Source organism: Rattus norvegicus, chromosome 14 (assembly GCF_021556685.1).
Source record: "Rattus norvegicus strain SHRSP/BbbUtx chromosome 14, alternate assembly SHRSP_T2T, whole genome shotgun sequence".
NCBI lineage: Eukaryota > Metazoa > Chordata > Mammalia > Rodentia > Muridae > Rattus > Rattus norvegicus.
This window is the reverse complement of record NC_141547.1, coordinates 62,976,729-62,993,963: the sequence shown is the minus strand read 5'-3', so window position 1 is coordinate 62,993,963 and position 17,235 is coordinate 62,976,729. Positions and strand designations below refer to the sequence as shown.

At 46.6% G+C, this 17,235-nt stretch overlaps 1 protein-coding gene and 1 long non-coding RNA gene across 5 annotated transcripts in view; one reads left to right on the top strand and one right to left on the bottom strand.

Annotated features, from left to right (window-relative positions):
- The window catches only part of Ccdc149 (coiled-coil domain containing 149), a 95,221-nt gene extending 93,711 nt beyond the window's left edge, over nt 1-1,510 (bottom strand). For all 4 annotated transcript variants that reach the window (NM_001432958.1, NM_001432959.1, NM_001432960.1 and 1 more), the window contains exon 1: nt 1,318-1,510. In NM_001432958.1, coding sequence (NP_001419887.1) covers nt 1,318-1,365 — 48 coding nt within the window. In that variant the 5' untranslated portion in view covers nt 1,366-1,510. The remainder of the gene's footprint in view (nt 1-1,317) is intronic.
- On the top strand, nt 1,100-4,676 carry LOC134481755 (uncharacterized). Its single transcript, XR_015637051.1, has 2 exons — nt 1,100-1,665; nt 2,830-4,676. It is a non-coding gene; the product is annotated as an uncharacterized LOC134481755 (long non-coding RNA).
- The last annotated feature ends 12,559 nt before the right edge of the window (nt 4,677-17,235 follow it).

Here is a 17,235-nt window from a genome sequence, read left to right as displayed (position 1 = left end):
TGTTTACTGTCTATTCGTTTAGAGGGAGACAGGGTCTTATGCAGAGCTTAGAACTCACTGTGTAGCAGAAGATGGCCTTGGACTCCTGATCCTCCTGCCTCTACCTCTACCAAGTGCTGGGATCACAGGTGTGCATCCCCGTGGTGAGCTAATGTGCTTGATTGGTAATAACCAATCCCAACACAGATCTACTGGAACAAGAATATTGTACCTTCCATGTCAGAACCCAGTACTGGACTTCCATGGAGACACTGCCCCCATCATCTTTTCCTACTGTGGATGATTCTGGATGGGCCCAGACATGAGATTCCCAGTGGATCTATTCCTTGACATAAAGCTGTATTACAGATAAGACAGCCTGACAGAGAAGGTGGAGCTGGTCATGGGCAGAGATACAGGGATCATCCTTTCCAATGCTAGACCAATGCTTAAAGGAACTAAACTAAGTGGCCCTAAGTGGTGGAGTTCATTGCTCTACACACACTGGTGTTAAATGGCTAGATAACTGGAGGAACCATCCACACAGCTGAGGGAGGTGAATGGGAGCTTGCTAGGGGAAGAAAGACATCACCATCCCTCTCACCTGGAAAAGCTAATGGCCGCACCTGAGCCAACAAACTCTGGGTGAATTCAAGGGGTGGGGGGTGACCTAAGAGTCTGAAAGCTCCCTTCTGGTCCATTCGCTGGGGAGGGCGTGGTGTTGTCACTATCCACAGGTCAAATCACCTCTGTACCTATGTCACTTTCCTTGGAGAAATAAATGGCTTCACTACCACACACACACACACACACACACACACACACACACACACACACACACACACACACACACACACACACTGTAGGTGCAGGAAAGGAGCTGAGTGAATGGAGTAAGTGAACTCATGAACCAGTTACTGCCAAGGACGCCAAACTCTTTCACCCAAACCGCTACTCCAAGTCGTATCACCTGCCCAGTTGTTACCCAAGGGCCCGGATGGTCCCTCAGGCGTCACCTTTTCAGCACCAGGAATCGTCCAATCGCCTGCTTCAAAAACAGTGGTGACTAGGCAGGCAGGTGGGGCTTGGCTCTTTCCCCTCCCGGATCCCAGGGCTTCTCAGTCTCTCCAATCCTAGGCCAAACACTGGCGAGCGAAAGGCCCCTCCCCAAAGCCTGGCACCAGATGGTGCGGGAGATCGCGGCGCCCCCGCAGGCCTGAAAGTGCGGGATGGACCGTGCACCTGCAGGTCCTGCTGCGGCCACCTGCTACCCGCCCTCGCGGGGCTTGGGAACCCGCTGCAGCCGCTCCAGAGGCCGACCCGGAGCCCCGGCCTCACCTCGCTCACCAGCCCCTGCCAGTCGCTCTCGGTCCGATCGCCGTCCATGTCCCCTCCGGCTTGCGCGAACAGGCTGCACGGACGCCTCCCTTCTCCTCCTCCGGCTCTTGTCGCCGCCGCCGCCACCCCGACCCCGCGCAGCCCAGAGAGGGCCCGGCACCTCCGAGCCTCCGCGCCGCCGCCTCCCGCGACCGCCCGCGCCGCTGCCTCCACGTCAGCCTCCGCGGAGGAAAGGGAGGAGGAGCCGGCCCCAACCACTGCCCTACAGTGACTCGGGGCAGGCGCCAGCCGGGACACCCCGGGGACCCCAGGCCACCAGCTGTGTCTCCTAGAGAAGGGAGCCTGCTTGTGAGTCTTCACACAACCCCAGACTCTAGCATTCCCAGGCCTACGGTGAGGGAGGGAGGCTGGCGAACAGGTGGGTGTCACCCCCACACTGAGAAGCCAAACTCCCCTAACCAGCCATCTCCTGTCAGGTCAGGACTCTACCACTGGAATTGAAGCTCCACCAAGGAAGGGCCTCTCTTTTCCCTGAGTAAGCTTTGGAACAACCTTGGCAGGCAGTAGATATTCTGCACATTTTGGTTGAGCATATGAATGAAACCCTCCACGTTGTACACTTACTCTGATTTTTAAAGTGACCAACATTTCTTTTTAAGTATCTGACGTCGTAATAGAACGCAAGTACAAAACTAGGAAATAAAACTTTAGATTCTGAATAGGGCCAAAAAGCTTGATGGTGGGACTGAAGATTGTGCTATTCAGGGTTCTAGGTGGAAGAGGAGGTGGAAAGACTGTAAGAGAGAGATAGTGGATGACTTCAAGGAAACATTTTGCAAGCACAACAGGGCTCCTATGGACTCTCAAAACCCATACAAGCCCAAGTCAGACACAAAACTCCTAGCACTGAGTAGAGACATGGCCACAATGTCCTACCCTCACCAAGAAGTTATTTGCAGTCAATAGCTCCTGGGAGAGGGAAAATCAGTTTTCTTAAACATTTCAAACACCCTGTAAGGCAGGCCCCATGTTCGGTCATAGTCAGCCAAGAGGATAGAACGCCATGATTTTTTTTAATGCTTTTGTTTGTTGATTGGTTTTTAAGAGAGAGAAAGAATAAGAAGTTGGGGGTGGAGAGAAAGGGGCCTAGGAGGATTTGAAGAAGAGGAAAGAATATAAGAATATTCAAAATCTATTGTATGAAATTTTCAAAAAAAAATAAATAAAAACATCTTTACAAAGATAATTCCATTAAACTTTCACAGGAGGGAAGACTAGCGAATTCCAGAGGGACCCTCACGTGAGTGCTATGTGACCCCTCCCCTCCATAGTTGCCAACAAAACCTTTCCATACTTGGGGAGGACACAGCTTGTACAAGTGAGTAGGCAGCCTGAGAAGTTGATAAATCCATCTGACAGTGGTAGAAGCCTCATGGCCAACATGGACCTACATTTTTAGTTCCTACTGACCGTGGATCAGTTCTGTGACATAGATGTTCTCTTTCTTATCAGCTATGGCAACTGAGTGCTGAAATGTGGAGGAATGGCCTCAGCCCCAGCATGCCATATGGTGAAATATCACACCTGAGAATAGGAGAGAGGCCGAGCTCTGCTCTTGGCTTTTCTTCCTTGTTTCCAAGATGGCAGCCTTTCCATTCTCTCTCATCCTGGGCTTGGTCATTTGATCTGCTTTGCCCAAGCAATATTTGTTGTTGTAAAAATATAAAAAATAAAAAAAGTATGGTTGTCTTTTATCCCCACTAGGTCCGGCAACATGGTGCCCCAAGATATCTGTTAGATATCTTAAGTCTCAGTCAGCAAAGTGTCTCACCTGCTCTGCTCCATCCCGTATCACACTGCCAAAAGCCTCTCTCTGAGCCGTCAGCAATCTCTCTACCTAGCTAGTTCCCAAGGCAGGTTTCTATGCCAGAAACACACATCCCAATTCCACAGCGGCCCAGTGTCTCCAGCCACTCCACTGCACACTTTCCTACACTCAAACCGTCACATAAAGAAACACACAACACAATAACCTTTGACCCAATTGATAAGATATAATTGCCCACCTAAACATACAAAGCCCATACACACCATCCCTTAAGAACATTAATAACAACCTGTAAAGGTACAATGTGGAATCTTAACGTCACCTGCCATATTGTCCTGCCACAGCTTCTCTCCCTGTCCTTCCTGTTTCTTCCCCTTTTCATTCCAGTTTCCTCCTCTTCCTTCAAACTTCTCTCCCACCCATCCTTCCATCTCATCTAATGACAGGCCTCCTTCTATCATGTACCTGCCCCTCACCTGTGTTTTACAAATTCAATGGGGCGAAGGTTCTGGTGAAGTCACCTGAGTCCTGAGTAGTGACTAGGCAGCTGTCCTTGGGGCAGTGGAATTAGCATCAAAATACAGATAACTCCAGGGCAAACCACAACAAATATTTACAAATGTTTTGTAATAATCAAGTTATTAAGCACCTTTGGGGGTTAGGGCTTAGTTTTGCATAGTACTCCTGGGAACACTTCCATGAAAGCAGTCCCAGAATGGCTTACTGAATGTCATTGGACTCCCTAGACAGACGGCCACCAACCAACCACCACATGTGTGAAGTCCCCTCTGACACAAGTGTCTGAGTAAGTCCAGCTAAGACAACAGAAGAACTGCACAGCTAGCCTTACCCAATTTGACGACCCACAACTCAGGCAGTAAATAAGCAGTGCCTAAGCCCCTGTGTTCAGGGCTGGCCTGCTGTATATCAGCAGGTAACCGGGATAGTAGGTAGTGGCACTGTCAGTGAATAAAGGTCCTGGGTGTTGAGCTCTCCCTGTCAGCCCTTAGAGGAGCATCTGTGCCTGACATCACAGCCTGGTTCTTATGGTGGTTTGAATAGGAATGGCCCCCATGCACTCATTGGTTTTGAATACTTGGTGACCAGGGAATGACACTACTAAGAGGTGTGGTTGGAGGAGGTGTGTTGTGGCCTCTTCTCTCAGCTCCTTCTCCAGCACCAGGTCTGCCTGCACACTGCCATGAAGGTATTGACCTAAACCTCAGAGCTGTGAACCAGCCCCAATTAAATGTTTTTATAAGAGTCTCCATGGTCGTAGTGTCTCTTCACAGTAACAGAAACCCTACGATGGATCCCATCCACAAAAGTTTCTACAATAGACTGACGGACTGGGAAGGGACTATGGCCAAGAAGCCAGCCTATCTGTGGGTTTTTTGGGGGGTTTGTACCTGAACTCACCCTAGAAAAGGTGAAGAACACTGTAGTCCATGATCCCTGTCCTGATGGTGTTCAGACTAATGCTCTAGAGAATTGGGGAAGGGGCGGAAGAATAAAGTAATATGCTACTGAATCCTCTGGTCTTCTCATCATTCTAGCCCACCTAGCTCACTGTCTTTGCAATCCAAGAGGCTGGAAGGAGGTCATCCTACAGCAGAACCTCTAGGGTTAATTAACTCAATGCCAAGCACTTACTCCTAACAGCCTGTCTCTTACCTAAAAAGCAAGGTACTGTCTGCCAATATATTGCCCTCTGGCAAACCATCTGCTTCCATTCTGACCTGTCGATGAAATAGACTGTAGGGAGAGTGGGCAGATCTGGGCCATCTGCCTTGCTCTCTCCTGGCCTTCAGGTGGGAAAGCCCTTTTCTGGATACCTGGGTTAGCAGAGTCTGTAAGCTCAGCTGCTGCATGAAGCCATCACTGATATTTTAGGCAGCAGGATGGGCAATCAATGGAGTGCTAAGAGCCGAGAAGCCTTCATTTGGAAGCCATGGACCTTTAAGACAACTCTCTGTGATTTGCTTTCTTTCCCTGAAAATAACAGACAACGATCGAAGTATTTCAAAGGAAAAAAAAATTGTGCAGGAAATCAAAGTGCATCAGGCCTCTGCCCCACCCCCTCCCTTCCCAGCAGGCTGAGAAACCTTCCAGGGAAGTTGAAACACCTTCCTGAGCTGCTGGGGTTTACTGGAGATTTCATGTGCCAGCTCCCACCGGCTCTGCCGGTGACATGTGATGCAATCACAGAGCGAGGCAGTGGAGCTGCAAGCCATTCTTTTTTATCTCTTTTCATTTATGTAGCCTGACATTGAGTAATAATAATAATTAAATCCAGTTTAAGCTTTTAGGCACCTATACCAGAAGGCCTCTAGACACCTCATCAACAGCAGCCCTGGCTGGTGCAAACAAAGCTAATTATATTGTGGTTAACAGTTTTCAAAGGAAAAAAATAAAATAAAATAAAACCACTTATCAACTGTCTTCACCTCATACAAAAAGCAATCCATTAAATGTCCTACCCAGTGCCCGTTCACATAGGGCCAGTTTAAAGACAGTGACTTTCTGTTCAACTTGCCACCCTGTCACGAAACACAGAAAAACTGGCTTTAGCTTCTGGTTTTACATCCCCTTAGCTTTCTAAAAAAATCATCTCTTGGGACTCAATTTCTTCATATGTATTCATAGCCCCAAGACCAATTTTATTGATTTATTTCTACACACCTAAGGTGGCTAGAGTACCCAGATGCCTTTGAGTGACGCTTCTCACTTTTCACAGTCTAAGAGGGATTTTTAGATAGGAAACTCCAGAATAGTTCAACCTAAGAAATTAAATCAGTATTTACTAATGAAAATAAAACCAAACCAAAAAAAGATCCTGGGAGATTGGGAAAGGAAGAATTCTCTGCTGCACGAGATCATCTGGCCCGGTCCCAAGAGCTTCCGACGCGCAGGGAACCCTCCAGAGCTTTTGGACTTCCACAGTATTGTCTGTTTGGATTTTGGTTGCCCATGTGAAAAATGTCAGAGTTCTCATTAAATGAAAGGAAGTAGTTTTTCTGGAGAGATTTGTGGGCCCTCCCCTTTTGAGCTGTTGAGGCAATAGTCAGGGCTAGTTCTTCCCCTAATCACTGCCTTTCTCCTGCCTGAATTAAGAATCCCAACTTGGAAAAGTAATGATTCTTAATGGTTGTGATTTGCTGGGAGTGGGATGCGCACACGTGTTTCATTGGTGTTACCGAATTTAAACAGTGTGGATAGCTCTTGTTCTAAAGAAAGGCTCATTTTGACCCACCTTACTGGAAGCTTCCATGGGCTTGCTGCTCCGCGTTTTAGCTGAAGACTAATAGGTCTGTAGGTTCCTTGCAAGAGCTTCCTGAACAGCCTTGAGACCTGAGGTCTCCTGGACCATGGGCCTCAATTCTTTGGAAAAACAAGGGTTCATCGCTTCTACTGCTAAGGGACACTCTGGGAGGGAACCTCATTCTTCATTTCCCTGCACAGGGCCAGGCAGCAGAGGAGTAGATAAGGGATTCAGGCCACTTCCTCATTCTCAGCGTGCTGTGTGTGTTAGCTGAAGGAGTTTCTGGGGCCTCCCTGCCATTGCCACTAAGCCCTCCCTGTCCAGCAGCAATCATGCACGCTCACGATCCGCCTCCAGCTCGGCTGGCTGCCAATCAGCGGGGCAACAGGGGGTGGAAGGAAGTTCCACTTCCCGCTGAACCATGCAGAGGTGCTCAGAGCCAGAGTGGGACTGATGACCGCCTGGCAGGCTCCAGGAGCAATTGTCACCCCGAGCGGGAGCACGTCTAGGCGTGATTGGCTTGGGCATTGCGGGAGGCAATAGCGGGGGGAGAGGCGGAGGCAGAAGACAGAGGTTGAGAGAAGGGGGCTGAGATGCCAGGATGCCAGGAGAAAAAGGAAAAGCCCGGGAAATGAGCTGGAGGGGGCGAGGGACTCAGGAAAAGGCTGGGCCTGCGTGCCTTGATGAAGAAGCCAGAAAGAAAAGAACCTCAGGAGGAGACCTGAAAACCCCAGGCGCCAGGGAAAATCTAACCCCAAGCCCTGTGGGAAATGGAGAATCCTGGCCACAGAAAAAGTTAAGGGGAAAAGTCAGATAAAGTCACTCGGCTCTCAGATCACTCAAATTTGTTATACTTATTGATAATGTGTTTCATCTCTTCTGCGAGGGCTGGGGGCCATGATTCAGCACAAAATTGATGTAAATTTATGGAAATGAAAATGCAGAGAAGCTGCAAGCTCCAAGCTGCTGGAGGGCTGGCTGTATGGCCCTCAGCGAGGGGAGGTGACTGCTCTCTGTACTAGGGGAGCTGAAAATAGAAACGTCTGACTCGGGGGCCACTGGCCTCTCCTGCCGACCAGGAACAGGACTGACCCTGTCGCTCTGGAAAACTTAAGGGGAAGAAAAAGTTTAAAAGCTGATGACTGTCGAAAATAAGATCACCTCCCTTGGCGTCCTGTCTCACCTTTGCCTGAGGGTGGGGGACTGATTTTTTACTCAGTGGTTATGGACAGACTTATGTGAGTAGGAAGGGGACCGGGGCGGACCGGGAGGGAGAAGAGAATTATTCTCTAGAACCTACTGTGTGCAGAGACGTAGCTTGTAAAGTGACAGGCATATTTTTTTCCTTCTGCACTGTGAGAGAATCTTTTGACAGAAAGGGTGAAAGGTGGTATTCCAAAGAATTGTCCGGAGCTGGTAAAAGATTTACTTTCCATTAGGCCGTCCTTCAGAACTGCAGATGGGAGATTTCTGTCCCCTACCCTTCATACCAGGTCATGACATTTGTCTATTAATTTGGTTTAATAGACATTTGTCTATTAATGTGGTTCTCCCAAGTCAATAGCAGTCTTTCTGGCCTGGCAGTGCGGGAAGGGGGTGGGGGGCAGCTTTCATCTAGGAATTGCCTCTCTGGGCCAGACCTTGCTTTGCAGTTTGCAATTGAATTGAAATAGGAGAGTCAACACGCCAAGGGCAGGAGAATGTCTCAGTAACAGAATGCTCACCCAGCATATATGAGCCTCGGGTGTCATCCCCAGCACTGCCAAAAATAAAAAAAAAATTTAAAAATTTTAAAAACACCACCAAGATGCAGTCCCAGGCCAAAGAGTATCACTTTCCCTTCATCCCTGTTGTTTAAAATACTTCAGAAGACCAAGGGATCAAGATGTAGACCTCTCAGCTCTTCCAGGTCCGTGACTGCCTGCACACTACCATGCTTTGTGCCATGATAATGGATTAAGTCTCTGAACCTGTAAGCCAGCCCCAATTGAATGTTGTCCTTTCTAAGAGTTGTCTTGGTCATGGTGTCTCGTCACAGCAATGAAACCTTAACTAGGATGAGGAAGTTATCTGAAACCCAAGGTCATGGCATGTAGGGATGGTGAGGCAGATGTCTCATAGGCTGGGTCTGATCTCATCACATCGAGAGCTTATGTGAGGCAAAAACTGTCATTCCTCGGTGACATTCATACAGTGGCTTCAAACTCACTGAGTCAAATTTCTTTTTTGCTCTCCAACAGAAAAGATGGCAAGCATGATTTCTAGGTGGCGCGTGCCAGCAAGGATGACCGCCAGCTCATAATTTTCTTATTAAATTTCTTTCTAATTAAATTAATTAAAATTTAATTTTAATAAAAGAAATTTAATTATAAATTTCTTAGTACAACTAAGACCTAAATGTCTTCTTTTTGAGGGAGAAAGCACATGTATTAACTATCTGTGTTTTCACCCAGCACAGCTGTTACCACTTCTTAGGACCTTTCTTCCCATGAAATAGAAAAGGCTACGGTAAGATGCTATGCTGGCTAGTGTTTATGTCAAGCTGACACAGGATATAGTCATTTGGGGAAAAGGAACCTCAATTGAGAAAATCCCTTTGGCACATTGCCTATGGATCATTTTCTTGATTAATGATTGAATAGAGTAGGCCCATTGCACAGATGACAGTGCAGCTACTAGATGGTTGGTCCTGGCTGGTATAAGAAAGCAGACTAAGCAAACACGACAGTAAGGTACCCTCCTCCATGGCCTCTGCCTCAGTTCCTGCCTTGACTTCCTGCCCTGACTTCCCTGAATGATAGACCATAATCTCTAAGACTAAATGAACCCTTTCCTCCCTGTAACCTTTCTTTTCTATGTTCACTCCGGTTCTCAAATAATGACACAGAGGATTATTTATTTATGAGTTAATGCCTAGGCCTTAATCTAGGCTTGTTCCCCAATGAAAAGGCACAACACCCACTTGTACCAGTCTACATCTTTCACATGGCTGGTTACCTCTCATTTTCATACCACACCTGACTCCTTCCCAGAGTCCCCATCTCTCTGCCAGATGTCCCAGCCTTTCTCTCCTGCCTTGCTTTGGCCAACCAGCCCTTTAGTAACAAGCAATGCCTTTACACAGTGCACAAGAGATTATCCCTTCACCTCCCCACGTTATTTTTGGTCATGGTATTTGTCACAGCAGTAGAAACCTAACGAAGACAGGTGATATTAGAGCCTTGGTGGTTTCTCCTTTGACAAACAGCATTTAATTCGTTCAACTAGGATTTCTTGAGCACGTCTTAGGTGCTGAGCTAGGCTGTAAGCTAGGACCAGTGCTGCAACCTCAACTTCTTGGGGCGTAACAGGCAGATCCCCAGCAGCACTGGAGAACTGGGACCACCTGAGGATTGGATGCCCAGGCTACTATGTGACATCCAATCTGCCTGTCCAGCAAGTGATTTGATATACTTAAAAATGAAAGTGATGTAGGAAGACCCCTCAGCAAATAAAGTGCTTGTCCTGTAAACATGTGAACCTGAGTTCAATCGCCAGAACCTGTGCTTTAAAAAAAATACCTAATATTCAAATTCTAGACAGATGGCTCAGTAGCTATGAGCACTCCCCTTTCTTCCAAAGGACCTGAGTTCAGTTCTCAGCACCCCATCAAACAACTTAAAACTATTTGGACTACAGGTCCAACAGATCCAACTCCATCTTCTGGACTCTGTATACACACACACAGACACACACACACAGACACACAGACACACACACACAGACACACACACACAGACACACACAGGGCAGGGAGGTGGTGAGGGGATATGAGATCTTTAAAACAAACAAAACATAGCCTGTGTGCTGGTGCAGACTTGTAATCCCAGTACTGGGGATGAGATCCCTGGGGCTTGCTGACAAGCCAGCCTAGCTTTCTTGACAAACATCAAACCAGTGGGAAACTGTCTTAGAAAAACAAAATGGATGGCATCAGAGGAACAACAGCTGAATCGTCATCCTCTGGCCTCCATGTATGTGAACTCACTCCTGCATTTGCACATGTATGAACTCACACACATTTGTAAGTGGGTAAATTTCATGCTTGTCATAGGTACATATTTTTAACACTCTTTGGAGAAAAATGTTTAAAAACAGAAAACTAGGTCCACTCAAGAATGACAGGAAGGTGAGCTGGAGGACTGAAGACACAGCAAGCAGGACTGAAGAGAATCTACTCAGCAGATCCTGGGATGTCTGTAAAGGAGGGAGCATTGCCCCTATGGAAGATGGGAAGTAGAAATGGGACAAAACTCAGGGGAAAACAAACAAACAAAAACCAGTGGGTCGGGCAGTGAGAGGAAGGGCCTAGGCAGCATGGCCTAGTGTTTAGTCTCCTCATCTCTACAATGAGTAAGTTGGGCCACATGATCTGGATGTCCTGAAGGTCACAGAGATTAAGTTTACATTTGACTTAGACTCTACATAGAGCTTAGTGATGGTGCTGTAACTGTCCTCCAAAGAAGGCCATAGAATATCCACTGCCTTAGCTACTTTTCTGTTACTGTGCTAAGAAGCCATGACCAAAGTGTCTTGGTCACTCTTCTATTGCTATGAAGAGGCATCATGACCACTGAGACTCTTATAAAGGAATGCATTTAATTGGAGGCTCGAGTATAGTTTTAGAAGGTTGATTTAGTATCTTCATGGCAGGAAGCAGACAAGCATGGCACTGGAGCAGTAGCTGAAAGCTTTACATCCTGATCCACAGGCATCAGGCAGAGAAAAAGGAGACTGGGCCTGGTGTAAGTGTCTGAAGTCTCAAAACTCCAATGACAAACCTCCTCCAACAAGACCACACCTCTTAATCCTTCCCAACCGGTCCACTAACTGGGAACCAAGCATTTAAACCTATGAGCTTGTGGAAGGGGATGGAATGGCATTCTCCTTCAAGCTACCATAGCAATTCATAGAATGAAGAATTAATTTGGCCTTATGGTTCCAGAAAGATCAGAGGCCACCACCACCGTGGTTGAAAAGCAGTGGAGAAGCCTACAGGCATGGTAGATATAGGTCAGCAGCTGAGAGCTCACATCTGATACCATAACATGAAGCAGAGAGACTGAACAGGGCTGGAACACGGCCTTGAGACTGCAAAGCCTACCCCCATGAACTTTAACAAACACTCTGCACCTCAGTGAACCTTCATCAACTATGTCATTATTGACAGAGAATGTTCCCAGGCCTCATATTGATCAGGGTCATTAGTTGACATCCTCCTTGCTGTGATTAAATATCAGAAACTATGCAAAGAAATAAAGACCTACTTTGGCTCAGAGTTTGAGAGGTTCCAGCCATGGTCAGCTAGCTCCACTGTTTCTAGACTGTGGTGAGTCAGAACATCCTGGCAGAAGGGTAGGGTTCTCTATTGCAAAGTTGCTTTCTCATCGGGGTCAGGGAGCAAAGAGAGCCAGAGGGAGAAAGAATGAAATTTAGGTCACAAAAATAATTGCTCCCAAAAGGCCTACTACCTCCAACTAGGCCCCACCTCTAGCTGTTTCTACCACTTCCTAATAATGTAACCAAGCTATGAATCTACCCATGGATAAATCCATTGATGAGGATGTAGACAGCATGATCCAGTTACCTGTTAATGATTGGAACCAGCTGGAACCTAAGCTTCAGGATATGAACCTATGGCTTCCTATCCAAATTACAAAGGTAGGTCTCCTGGATAGTTCTATGTCAACTTTGACACAAGCCAGAGTCATCAGAGAGGAAGGAACCTCTAGTGAGAAAATGTTTCCATAAGACTGGGCTTTAGTGAAGCCTATAGGGCATTTTCTTAATTAGTTATTGATGTAGATAGGCTCAGCTCGTTGTGGGTGGGGCCACCCTTGGACAGGTGGTCCTGAGTTCTATAAAAAAAAAAAAAGAAAGAAAGAAAAGCAGGCCAAACAAACCTAGGGGAGCAAGCCAGTAAGCAGCATTAACTTCATGGACTCTGCATCAGTTCCAGCTTCCAGGGTCATGTCCTGTTTGAGTTCCTGCCCCCCTGACTTCCTTCAACGATAGACAGTGAAATGAAAGCATAAGCCAAACAAACATTTCTTTCCCCCACCTCTCGATCCCGCCAAGTTGTTTCATGGTGTTTTGTCAGCAATAGTGATCCCAAGTAAGACAGTAGAGTAAAGCCAGAAAGGCTCGCTTGGCCAAGCAGTATCAAAGCACATCCATTAATATTAGTAACAGCTGACCCACTATCCTTCAAGAAGCCTTTCCCCTCACTCCTGTCTCCAATGAGCACCTAGTCCAGGAAAGCCCAACATGGGCACTACCCAGGGCCTCTTTTCCTAAGAGCTCTCCATGGCTGCTCCTCAGTGCCTCCCTCCCCATGATCTCCATAGCCCAAGTTACCCAAGCTCTGAAGACGGAGAGAGGGCCCTGGCACAACTGGTGTTAGAACTTCAGCAAGTCAATGCTTGATGCTGGTCTCACCATGCAGGACAGGTGCTGGCCCTTAGCAGTTACTGTGTCTATTGTGACTAGTGTGTGGCACTATGGGAATAGCGTCTCTGCTGGGCACCTGTGGGCTGTTGAAAATCGGGTGTCCTGCTTGCATTCAGAAAAGGAAAGTAAGGATTCTAAAGAGTTTTAAGTGACTGCAAGAACACTACCTAACCATTGAGAAGAGGATTTGTGCACCTCACCATTGCGCCAGGCAAATGTGTTGATTTACTAGGGGTGCTGCTACCCTAAGCTGGGTGATTTTAAAAGACAATTTGATTGTCCTGCAATTCTAGATACATGAATTCCAAAGTTCAAAATGTTGGCAGGGTCAGAGATCTCTTTTCACAGCTGTTGTCTATCTCTGCTCTTGGTCCCTTTCCATCATCCTGTGTCTACATTTCCTCTCTTTGTAGAGACCCCAGCAACATTGCATTGGTGTCCACCTACTCTAGTGTGACCTCATTTTAACTAATTACATCAGCAATGACCTTATTGCCAAAGGTCACATCTGGAGTATTAAGGATCAGAACAATTCAACATATGAGTTGGAAAGGGAGACACAACCTAAAGACTGCACTTTCAATGTGATGTCTCCCTACCTCTCTGTATAACATATCCACTGGGTCCTGACGAATGCTTCGCCATTCCCAAGGCTCCCCCTGGCCTCATCCAGAAGTTCCAGTGGGTAACCACACAGTATTTATTTGCCTTCACCCCATGTAACTCGCTTGTGTTGGTTCTAACAACCCATTCTGATATCTGGCTGAAGGCTGTGAAATGGGCATTTTTACCTCTTTTTTTTTTCTATGTTTCTTTGATGTCCTCAAGCTCACTGCTGGGCCTACGATCAGCAAGTGCCCGGTGAGTTGGCCTTTGTTCCTGTAGCAATTCACTGAACTGCAGCTTGCAAGATTCTGAGTTGCCACTCACATCTGATGAGTCCCTTCCGAGCACCAAGGAGCCACTTCATAGGCTCTCTCTGCCAAGTGCTGTGGGAAGATTCTACCTGCAGAACTTGTCTCTCACCAGGGCTCCCTTCTGTGACTGTGAGATGACTGTCTGGCTCCCCCCCACACCTGTGAAATACAGTCACCTTGGTCTCAGACACAGCGTCCTCAGACTTGGAAACTCATTGGACCAAAAATGTCTACAACTTATTTTTTCCCCTTATATTTTCTTTTTTGTATTGATTTTCCATTTTTAGCACAAGATTGATCACCAGCAAAATACCAATTTACATACAGATTCTGCTAAACTCAGCATCCTACATTACTTGGAACTTTTTCGTCCATAAACCAATTTTTTAAAGAGAGAGCTTCTATTATCAGAAGCATCTCTGGTGACACTCAGGTCGCTTGGGAACAGACCCAGGAGAAACACAGCCAGGTCCGGGAAAGACCAGTTGACTTGTATGCATGAAAAGTCAAGGAGCCAGGGATGCATGTGGACAGGTAACATGTTGCCTAATTCAATGGATGCTATCATGAAACTGACAAGCCTTGGGCAGCTATCTAAGAAGGTCATTCGATAGCACTCAACAAGCACATTCTATGAGAATGAGATAGGGCATTGTTTAGGTACTGGGGATAGGGAAGAGCCCAGAGATCAGGATGTCTGGGTGATTGCTATAGGACAGTGGGGAAGTACATTTCAAACAACTGTGCAAATAATGGTTTAAAATTCCAAGTAGGCTTAAATTTTAAAAATCACATAGGGTTGTTAGGACAGTGTATAATATAGGAAATTTGAGTCACTGTAAGTAAGACCTGAGGATATGTAAAAATTAGCTAGCAGTGGCAGAGCTAAACGAGGCTCTGGCAGGATGAGGAAGAGTAGGAGTAGACTGGGTGAAAACATATGGGCCAGAGAACAGTAGGGAAGGCCATGGTAACAGACTGGGTGAGAGGGGCACCCTGAGCCTAAGCCAAAATAAGGACATTGGGATCTACCATACAAACCCCAGGAGCCCCTGCACAGTACATTGAAACCAGACTGTAGTACAGAGACCCAAATATACAGTGACTTGACCAAGAGAATTCTATTCATATGCAAGATTGCTGTGTTTGAGGAGACCCATGTGAATAGGGCATAGGTAGAGCTCAGTTTAACAGATTTAGTCTTTGTGTGCTCAAAGACCATGGGAAAGAAAGAGCCTCCCAGTGATACCAGCCCCAATTACCAAATCTCCCCACCTGTGTCCCCAAGGATCATGGAGATAAGCATGCCCAGTCTACTGTGCTCTTGGTGGATTCTTGATTATAGTCTCTTTCACTACAATGAGGTGTCCCCACACCATGGGGGCTGAGATGACCTATGCAACAACAGAAACTGGAGCCGTGCATCTGATTTTGACTTAATATCTGTCCGAAAGAGAGTCTGATCTAACAGGCTTCTAAGAGTCTTCATAACTACAAAGTCTTGGAAATCTGATCTTATCACCATGGGGCTCAAAACCCTTTGGGTCAGCACAAGGCCCTCCTAGAGGCCATATTTCCCATGTTCCTTTGTGGTGGCTTCAAGTTCATGAAGTGCCATGAAAGCTCAAGAGTGACAATACCAGTAAAAACTGTAGAAACTGCATTACCTCATGTGCTGGCTCTATCCCTGAAAGTCATGTAGTACCATTTCCACCACATTGGAAAACTATATGGAAATCAAAACTGGATCTCAGCCCCAGCTTTTGGAGGGAAGAGTGTTAAGATGATGTCTTGGGGGATCTTGGGAATGGGAGAGTTACTGCAGCCATCTTAGCAAAACACATTCTGCCCAAGAGCCACACACACTGGCCACAATACCTACCACACATGCAAGCAAAATAGTCCTTTCTCTCCAAAGGCACACAACATCTCATCCTGTAACTGTACCAGGTGCAAGTCCAGACCCCCATCCTTTAAATCTTGTCCAAGCATAGATGAGACTCCTCGAGGACAGCTTTTTAAAGTTAACATCCTTACGTATCCTTCATCCTGCTCCTTACATCTGAAGTTGGAAGACATACATTATTTGTCCTCTGCTCTCTTTGCAGCATTTGGCCCTGCCCTTTGAGCTATCATTCTTTTCCCATAAATCCAGGCCAATGCATGCATTGGACTACACTTGCCAGTCCAAGTTTCTTGCCCTTCCAAGTGTGGGGGTCAAAAGGCTTCTTTGAATGTTAGTTTTCATTTTTTCCCACTAAGTCAGAGTTGACATATTCCTTATGAAAATATTATTGCTTGTTGTTACTGTTGCTGTTGTAGCTATGTATCAGTATGGAGTCAGCTCTTCCAACCACATCTGCCCATCATTTTAGGAGAGTCCCCACCTCTGTCCTGGATCAATGAGGGACAGGCCCACAAGACTCTCTGAAGCGTCATTGCATAATGAAGAAAATCAACAAGACACACTACAGATATGCAGAATGAAGATAAAGAGTGTCCCACTAGAAGGTAGAGAGCCCTGGATCTTTTGGAGAACCAAATGGGAATCTTACAGATTTTACTGAGTATTGTCCAGAGCCCACTTCTAAGCTTTGGGGTCTTTCTGCGTTATGCACTGTAGTGGAATTACTTGCTCTAGCCCCCCCCCCCAACGCCACCTGGAACCCTAAGAAGCCATGCTTTATCCCACTCCTCTCATACTGTTTCAGGCAGCTGCAAGTTGGGCAATACCCTGAACCTTCTGTCTCGATGTCAGATTTGATGGACACACTCTCTCTATGCGTTCTCTCAGAAGCAGTTTTGCTGAGTTCCTTCCCACTGTGTAAGACTGATGCCCCTTCCATCAGCTTCTGGTCTTGTTTCCAGTAAACCTTCAACAATCTCCTTGAGGCATGCGCATCTCACCTGCCCTGCCCTCGAAATGGTCTCCCAGATCGTGTCTGCTGCTGCACTCATGCCCAATGCATCCTACTTCATTTATAATCATCTCTCATTTCCAGATTCTGAATTTCTGTTCCACATTCTGTTTCTGTGGTTACCCAATCTGTTCCTATTATTTCTAACATTGGCACAAAGTAACCATTGTACTATATGCATAGATTATGTGCGTCTCTGTCCTGGGTCTCAGCTGGAAATACTCAAAGGTTGGAAATGACTTCAGACTGGGAGTTTGGGTCATTGCAGGACCTCTTCAATCAAATGTTGGGCACATAAACGGAGAGAACTCATAAACTACAACTAGGGTTCCAACATGGGGTCCCTCCAGCTCCTAACAGCATGGCTACCTCCAGACAGGCCAGCTTCTTGCAAAACAGCCTGGCTCTGGTGTGAATAGTCTAATGGGCAGGCAGCAACGGTATGACCCTTAAGACTCAATCAGATTTGGAAATCCTGCATTGTCTCTTATGCAAAGATTGCTT